General features: G+C 53.8%; 1 protein-coding gene across 1 annotated transcript; it reads left to right on the forward strand.

The window, feature by feature from the left end:
• Positions 1-35: 35 nt before the first annotated feature.
• Cldn19 (claudin 19) lies at positions 36-7502 on the forward strand. Its single transcript, XM_004871825.4, has 5 exons — positions 36-469; positions 1775-1939; positions 2032-2116; positions 3819-3971; positions 4751-7502. Exons 1-5 carry the CDS (start codon positions 247-249, stop codon positions 4797-4799), a joined length of 675 nt encoding a protein of 224 aa, XP_004871882.1. The 5' UTR covers positions 36-246; the 3' UTR covers positions 4800-7502.
• Positions 7503-8623: the final 1121 nt, after the last annotated feature.

Raw genomic sequence — 8623 nt, forward strand, 5'->3', positions numbered from 1 at the left:
CTTTGCTGGATACCCTGGCGAGCTCAGGCGGCTGCTGTGGGCGGGCCTTTGGCCTTTCCCTCTGCATTCTGGAGCCCAGAGCCACTGTCTTTGCTGCTGCTGCAGCTGCTGTCCCCTCTCCTCCTCTGCTTCTGACCACTCACTGCTCCCCTGCCCAGCTGTTCTTTCTCCTGGCCATGACCACAGCAAACCCCAGGACCCCAGCCCAGCTCTGAGCCCGGGGCCCTTGGTCCCCTCCTTTGGGCCATGGCCAACTCGGGTCTTCAGCTGTTGGGCTACTTCCTGGCCCTGGGTGGCTGGGTGGGCATCATTGCCAGCACAGCCCTGCCACAATGGAAGCAGTCTTCCTATGCAGGTGATGCCATCATCACGGCCGTGGGCCTCTACGAAGGACTCTGGATGTCCTGCGCCTCGCAGAGCACTGGTCAGGTGCAGTGCAAGCTCTATGACTCGCTGCTCGCCCTGGACGGTAGGCCTCGGGCTGGTGGGCTGGGAGGTGGGGTACGGGGTAGTCTGGGAGCCCACAGCAAGCTTTCCTACAGTCTGCTGTCAGCACTGCACCCCATATTCCAACTCCCTGCATGATCTCCTGCCACTGCCCTGTGAATACTGGGCCCTTTGGGAGCAGGGGGCTCTGGGTAGGGTCTGGCATCTTGGAGTCCACTGAAACCTTGTGAGACACGAGCGCTTTTATATTCTGAGGTCCTCCTCTGTAAAAGGGGATACTAACACCTTGTTCAAATAAGAGAGCCTGGCACACCAAAAGCCCAAAAGTCCGAGACCCTAGTCTACTTCTCCCCACTTTCTATACGCAGACACACATTTGTGTGCACACAACTACTGCCCAGTCCTCCATGCCGGCAAGTGTGCCAATGCGCGTGTGTGCGCGCGCGTGCACACACACACACACACACACACAGGAGTTTTGGCATGAGCCTCTCTCTTCCTGGGCTGTGGAGTTGAGACTCAGACTGGCTTATAAGCGGGTACCTGCGCTGTAACCTTTGGTGGGACTGAACAGCCACACTCTGCCCAGGGCCCCACAGGCAACCAGGCAGGGCTGCCCTCAACCAGCCCCACTGCATGGGTCCAGGTAGGTCACAGGCCTCCTTCAGGGGCCCAGGTCTCCGGAGCTGGCCTGGAGCCCAGGACTGACCTGCATACCCTTGCCAGGGGCTGGGACGGGGCAGGGGGCATCTGGCTGTTGAGGGTGATTCACAAGACAGAGAGGAAGGTGACCAGAGTCAGAGGGGCTGATGGGGGTGAGGGTCGCTGCCTGGGGCCTGGCTGGGCTGAGGTGGGCCTCAGACACACTCAGCTTTTCCTTCTATTGAAACTGAGCAGCCCAGGAAGAACTGCTTGGGAGAGTGAACCAGGCTCAAGACAAAGCGGCAGAAGCACAAGGTCCTGAGCTCAATCCCCAGTACAAAAAAAAAAAAAAAAAAAAGACAAAGTAGTAGAAAAGCCAATTCAAACTATCCTCTCACCAAAGCACAACTGGGAGGAGCCTGCAAGAGGGAGTGAAAACAGGGTCAATGATGAAGGGGACCCTCACCCTATACCCTGTCCTCACACCCCCATATTCACCTTTCATAGTCTTACCTGCAGGCAGGTGGTCTGGCCTCAGCCAGCGCCTGCCCAAACCCCTCCCATGCAGGCTCCTCCCACTACAGATGTGGACTTGCACACATGGCCCCACACACTACACCGACCACCTCCATCTTCATCCCTTCCCTCCCAACCCCTGCTCAGCGCAGTCCTGGCCCTGCCTTAGGTCACATCCAGTCAGCACGAGCCCTGATGGTGCTGGCTGTGCTCCTGGGCTTCGTGGGGATGGTCCTCAGCGTCGTGGGCATGAAGTGCACACGAGTTGGAGACAGCAACCCCATCGCCAAGGGCCGTGTGGCCATCTCTGGGGGTGCCCTCTTCCTCCTGGCAGGTGAGTGTCCGTGCTTCCTCTTCTACCCTCTTGGCACAGGGTGGCTGCCCAGGGACTGGGCAAAGCTGAGCACCTCTCTGCTTTGTCCTCAGGCCTCTGTACTTTGACTGCTGTCTCCTGGTATGCCACCCTGGTAACGCAGGAGTTCTTCAACCCAAGCACACCTGTCAATGCCAGGTGAGTGCTGGGGTTGGGCTCCTGCTTTGCCTACTCTGGGCCCACTACTCTGTGGCCAGCAGTCACTTGGAAGTAGGGAACGAGACCCAGTTGCTGTCTGAGAAACTCTGGAGCAGGGAGCCAGGCTAGGCCTCTGATATGGGCAGGAACCTGATGAGGGTTCAGGCACAGCAAGGACCTCCAAGGAGCTAAGGCCCTGGCTCTGAGCTCTGTTCTAATCTTAGCCCTGCATGTCCTGGCAGGATCTTGGGAAAGTTATTTAATCTTTCCATGCCTGGCTTCTTCCTCTGTAAAATGGAGCCAGAGCCCAAGCCAGCCCTCACATGGTGGCCGAGTCTGCCAGACAATGCAGGTAGAGGTTAGCACAGTGCCTAGGCCGAGAGATGGCTCAGTACACCTGAGCTGCTCTTATTTCCTCTGAAGGAAGCGGGCCAGGGTGGCTTCCTATTAGACGAAGCAGTTTTATGGGACCAGAGAGATGAGACTGGAGAAAAAGGGCAGATGGGGCCAGGCCTAGCAGCCTTCCAGGACTATTCTTCATCCTGGGATGGAAGGCAGCGCAATCCCTCTGCTGAGGTATGCACAATGGGGGAGGGGCATAGAACCCATAGGATGGCAATGGCAGAGGGTCTCCAGCAGAGAGCTCAGGGGCAGGAAGGCAGCCCTGGAAAGCAGATTTAGAGATATCTGGAAGCTAGAATGGTCAGAACTTACAAGGTCAGGGCACAGAGGCTGAGTCAGGGAATCTCAGAAGAGTCTGGCTCACCCTGCTCCTCCCAGCCAAACCAGAAGCAAAGAAAGGAATATCTGAGACATTCTAACAGGCCCAGCAGTAGAAGGCAGAGGAGAAAGGAAGCCTGGACAGCAAGGAAGGCTCCCTAGAGTAGGCAGAGGTGTGGAAGGGAGAGGAAAAAGAGGAGGCTTTGGGTGTGAGCCTGTTCCCTGGGTGGCAGCTACAGCCACAGAGGCCTGCCAAGCAAGATCAAGCTCAAGGGGCCAAGCTGAGACTGGGCCCTTCATCCTTTTAACTGTCCAGGGACTGCCTGGATTGGATGAATCCCAGCCTCTGTCTGCCCTCCAGGAGCTCTTGGCGACTGAAGGGCCTCCTGGAAGGGGCAGGGTGAGCATGGGGGCATCAAGAAAAGCCTCCACAAGGAGGTGGCATGGGAACTAAGCCCTGAAGGCAGAGTAGGCTAGGGAGGCACTCCAGGAGGGGTGCCTTGTGCTAAGCCACAGAGGCTGGAGACAAGGGAGGAGCCAGCCAGGCCAGCAGTGCCCAGTGTGGAGGGCCTAGATGCTGGGGGAGGAGCCTGGTCTTCCCCAGAAGGGAGTGGGAAGCAGCCCTGGCTGCCTATTCAGACCTTGAGAGCCTCCCAGGCCCCCTCCACTGGCCAGATGGGGAAATGAGCCTCAAGTGCCCAGAGCAGGGGCTGGAGAGTGGACCTCCAGCCTGCAGGCCCACCCCGGGCCTAGGTTTCTGTGTGGCATTGATATGCTCAGAGGACGGTGGACGAAGGAGGAAGAAAGAATTTTTATCCCAGTTTATCTGGGGAGATGAGGGGCCTTGAACACTTTGACCTCCAGCTCCCTGCACCCTGCCCTCCCTCTCCCAGGCCCCTGAGAGGAGCCCCAGAGAGGGCCAGGTGAGGCAGGGCTGGGGCTTGCAGCCATACCTGAAAGCTGGTCGTCTCCTGTTCTGCAGGTTTGAATTTGGCCCGGCTCTGTTCGTAGGCTGGGCCTCAGCTGGCCTGGCCATGCTGGGGGGCTCCTTCCTCTGCTGCACATGCCCGGAGCCTGAGAGAGCCAACAGCAGCCCACAGCCTTATCGCCCAGGACCCTCAACTGCTGCCCGAGAGTACGTCTGAGCCCTGCCAGCCCCAAATAGCCCTCCTGCCCAGCAGCTCCTTGCCCAGCACTCCAGCCAGCCCTGATGACATCCTGAACAGGGCATAGGATGGCCCCCAAGCCCCATCTAGGGCTCTGAGAACTTGGTCCTTAACAAAGATGCCCACTCTGCCACCTGAGACCCAGATACTCAGAAAGAGATCAGCAGCAAGACATCCACACACACACACGCACACGCACACATACACACATGCACACACGCATGCACATGCACACGCACGCACACAGAGGATATAGCCCATGGGCACCAGTGGACTGCCGAAGCCACGGGCAGGCCCTCATGCACCACCCCAGTGGCAGGCCACATGTTTACCATGCTCTGGGCCCTGAGGGTCCTTCAGTGACCAAGATGGATGTCAGTGCCCAACACCTGGGGGTGGACAGAGCCCTTCACCCACGTGCCTTCCACTGCAGGCCCCAGATAAGGAATGTCCCCATGTTACATACTAGGACTCTGAGGTTCAGAGAGACCAAGAGGCTCAGCCCTGCTTTCTCTGAGAGCTGGTTTTGAGTTCATCCAGTCACTCGGCACTGCTTGGACACCCACACAGATATTGAGGCCAGAGTGTGCCACCTCCACCCCTGGTAATGGGCCCCAAGCAGGGCTGCTGTGAGGGCCAAGGTCCCATGGTGCTGGCCAGGCCCTGTGTCTGGGCCTGAACTCCACAGCCCCTGCCTCCCCCACTGCTCCTCACCCCACTAACCAGCTCTCTCTCTTTTGACTTTCAGACCCGTTGTTAAGTTGCCCGTCTCCACCAAGGGCCCCCTAGGTGTGTAATGTCCGAACCCCCGCCAGGCTCTGTCCCCCTGCCACACCTAGGTTGTGTGCTTGGCATTGTTTGGAAAGAGAAGTGGACATTCAACCCCAAGTATGGTGTCATTTGCTCTGTTCCTGGTGTGCCTAGTTTGGGACCTGGTGTAGCGTTGGACCTGACCCCGGGGGCTCTTGCAATGGGTTATGCAGCACAAACAAAGCAGAGCAGGAAAGAACTTGGGGTCCTGGCCTCCCAACCTGGCCTTTGGCTTGGCACCAAGACCTCCCTGAGGGGAGATCCCGCTCACCCTTCCTTTGGCCCAGCACTGGAAGCAGAACCCTGGGGTCAGAGAGCCCCTGGTGTGGAGAAAATATCACAGGTAACAAGCCCTGCCTCTGGAAGCCCTCCTACAAGAAGGGACAGGCCCTGTGAGGCCTCTGGCTGGGGTTGGATCAGAGCTGGGTGAGGGAACATTGTGTAGGAGCCCCACCCCCCATAGGAAGGCCATTAGGACTGTCCTGGCAAGGTCTGAATCCCCTAGCTCAGCCCCACACTGAATCCTGCAGTGGAGACTGTGGTCAGAGCTCTACCCTGCAGCCCAGGGTACAGTCAGTTGGAAGGGCTTATGGTCTTGAAGCCCAGATAGGCCCCAAGGCCAGGTAGTGCGCTTCATCCTCAGACTGAGGAGGCCTCTGCTCACACGCTCAGCCTCTGCCATGCCAAACACCAGCCCTGGACTCCAGGTCTCTCCCTGGCCCTGGCCCTTCCTTCCTTATGTACACGAAATTCTCATGGAAAGAGGCGTCCATCACTATCCTCTTCCTCTTCCTTTCTCCACCCCCTATTCATGGCCAGATCGCCCACCAATTCCTAAAGACACAATCCAGCTTCTCCCTCAAGCTTGATTCTTCGAGGTTAAGTGACCAAAATTAAGTTAGAGGAAATGACTGTCACACACACTGCAGCTGAAGTTGGGACAGGAGAAGAGAAGCGAGAAGAGCCAGGGAGCTGGCATGGGCTTGCCCCCTTCTCCCTGCCTGGTAGCTACTGTGCATCCACAGGGCCCTCTGGCCAGAGGGGTGGCTACCTGGCCCTAAAAAGGCTTATAACAGTCCCACAGTCCTGCTGCTCAAGTTATGAGAAATACAGAAAATGTTCTGGGTGCCTCCACCCCTAGACATCTTGACTCAATGGGTCTGGGTATCAGAGCTTACACAGCTGCCCCTAGGGAACCTCATGAGAACACTCTGAGGGGTCCACAGCGGGTTAAGAGCCTCCAAAAGAGTGAGGAAAGGCAAGGCTGGAGAGGAAGCTCCATCTCCCTCCTGCTTTTCTGGAAACCAGGCCATTGGAGGAGATGCCCTCATCCTTCTGATCAATACAACTTTGTGCTGAAATGATTTTGAGTCTGGATCCTGACACACATAGCCACAAGGGCCCTAACACAGAACTTGGAACCTGGAAACTCAGTGTTGCACTGAGGGCTTCTGTTACATGGCACCAGCTGAGCAGGTCGCAGCCCAGCTATTTAGCAGTCTTCACCATTTGGTCATAAAGCTGGCCAGGAAACCACGTGTCATCTCTTGATATTCAGGGGCACCAGAACCTTGGGACTTGGTAAGAGGAGGTCAAGATATCAGAGACTGTCTATGGCCGTACCACACCCTGTATGTGCCCCATCTCTGTCTGATCACAGAAGATAATGTGCTGGCTACTTCTTGTGGGTTTTAGGGACAGGCTGTGAGAAAGACAAACTCCATGCAAGCAGCGGACCTGACAGCATTAAAGGAAGCCTGTTTTGCCTGTAGCCAGGAATGGGGAAGGGAATGGCCAGTTAACCACAGCTCTGGGTGTTATACAACCAATTAATACACTGATCAAAAATGCCTGAGATCCTGGCAGTAGGAAGATGTCTGGGAGAAAATAGAGGAGTTTGAAGCTAAAAGATTTTGGGGATCTAGAACCTACCAGCCTCTCCTGAAGTAACCCCATTTAAATGCCTATGTCAAGGTCACCTGGGTGCCAGAGGCAGGGCCAATTTTCCAGGCCTCCTGGGCCAGCCTATTGTTTACTGTTCCAGCCGCAAGGCTAAGATTGGGTAGAGACCCACGGAGGTGGGGTTCAGATTCAAAAAAGTATAATTCTAAAGTTTTTGCCATTGTTTATTTGTTTTGGGGGGTTTCTTTTGGTTCCGAGGATCAAACTCAGGACCTTGCATTTGCGAGGCAGACATAATGCCACTGAGCTAAATCCTCGGCCCACCATTGTTTATTAAGAAACAGAACCGCCCAAGAATGAAATTGGCAGTTCCATAAAATACAGTTTTAGGAGGAATTGCATTCAGCCCCTAAGGAAAGCCCCAGACCCTAGGGGAGCTGACCAGGAATCTCATTTATTGCATGGGGAGATGCTTGAAAAATCTGTATCTTAGAATATGGTGTGTGATATATTAGATGATTTCAAGGGTTTGTTAATTGTTTGTTATATATTGTTAATTTTGTGTGATAATTTACACTGTGGTTCTCAATTTTTGATCCTTACCTGGTAGAGGTGCACACTGACATGATGGCTGGATTTGCTTTAAAATATTCTAGGAACAAGGAATTCACGGGCAGGGGAAGCTATAAAGGAAGACCGGTAAATGCTACGTGTAGTGGGGGTTCACTCTACCCTTCTGTGTGTATGTTTGCTAATGAAGAAAAATTAAAAATGTAATTTTAAAAATACTTCCCAGGTTTTTTGGTTGTGTGATTTAATACACTCCGCCTAACCAGGAGAATAAGGGTGAGGAATATTCTAGAAACTCTTGCTATGCAGAGCATAGTCCTTAGCATTGCCCTGCCTGGAAACAGACATGGCGGCTCTCAGCCCTTCCCCAGACCTAGTAACTCCGGCCCGGCCTCTTAACAAGACCACCAGGCAGTTCGCGCACGAGGTGATGTTTGAGAAGCACTGATATAGGCTAGTGAGGGCTCCGTGATGCTTCTCCTTTTTAAAATGAGAACTTCCACGGAGTTTATCCTGCTTTGCCCCGTCATTCATCTGTTAAGTGCACTGACCACTGTGCGCTGAATACCTTTGTTAGGGTTGATGGTCTATGAGAAGCTACAACTAAACCTGGTCCAGGAGAAAACTGAGGTAAAGAACAACTCCCAAAATACTGCTTTCCAACTTTTTTTCTCATCATAATATCATATTTGGTTCAACTTATGAGAATTGAAAACAATTTTATTCTGGCCAACTTTCCTACTGAAAACAGCTGAAAATGGTCAGGTACAGTGTAAAAATTTCTTCAAAGCATGAAAGGGCTGCCATGATACTATGAAAGTCCCAAGTCAAAGCCAAAGAAGCCCTGGAACACTCCTCGTTTGGCCACACAGTGCCCCAAAAGTTCCCACAATGCCAAGGGGTCACGGAGTGGTATGGTTGGAGATTGGTTACCTCCAAGGGGACTAAACAAATCACTAAGTGGATGTACTGAAGTTAACCGGAGCCAGGCTGTTCACTGACAGAGAATAGATTCAGAAAACAGAAAGAGGGAAGGCTAGAATAAATAAATTCAGTAGAGTTGGATTAGAATTGAAGGGTGAATTTATTCGTTTTTTTAATAGATGAGAGTGAATACCAAAATAGATACCCATATAAGAGTGTGCATGCACATGTGAGAGACACACACACCTGTGAGCTCTAGCCCCAGAAAGTAGAAAGGATGCCCCAGTACCAATGGGCATGCCTAAAGTCCATATTTTGATTTTTTTTTTTTTTTGAGTCAAGATCTTGCTATGTAGTCAAGGTTGGCCTGGAATTCATGGTGATCCTCCTGCCTCAGCCTCCCAAGTGCTGGGAT

The sequence above is a fragment of the Heterocephalus glaber genome, unplaced genomic scaffold (assembly GCF_053883595.1).
Source record: "Heterocephalus glaber isolate CG9 unplaced genomic scaffold, H.glaber_assembly_v1.0 deba00001452, whole genome shotgun sequence".
Taxonomy (NCBI): Eukaryota; Metazoa; Chordata; class Mammalia; order Rodentia; family Bathyergidae; genus Heterocephalus; species Heterocephalus glaber.

What these genes read in the sequence shown, in the direction of transcription:
- Cldn19 (XM_004871825.4), top strand. Translation starts at nt 247, where the DNA reads ATGGCCAACTCGGGTCTTCAGCTGTTGGGCTACTTCCTGGCCCTGGGT. An exon ending in TGCCCTCTTCCTCCTGGCAG is followed by an intron (nt 1,940 to 2,031) that starts GTGAGTGTCCGT and finishes CTTTGTCCTCAG; the next exon opens with GCCTCTGTACTTTGACTGCT. An exon ending in CCCTCAACTGCTGCCCGAGA is followed by an intron (nt 3,972 to 4,750) that starts GTACGTCTGAGC and finishes TTTGACTTTCAG; the next exon opens with ACCCGTTGTTAAGTTGCCCG.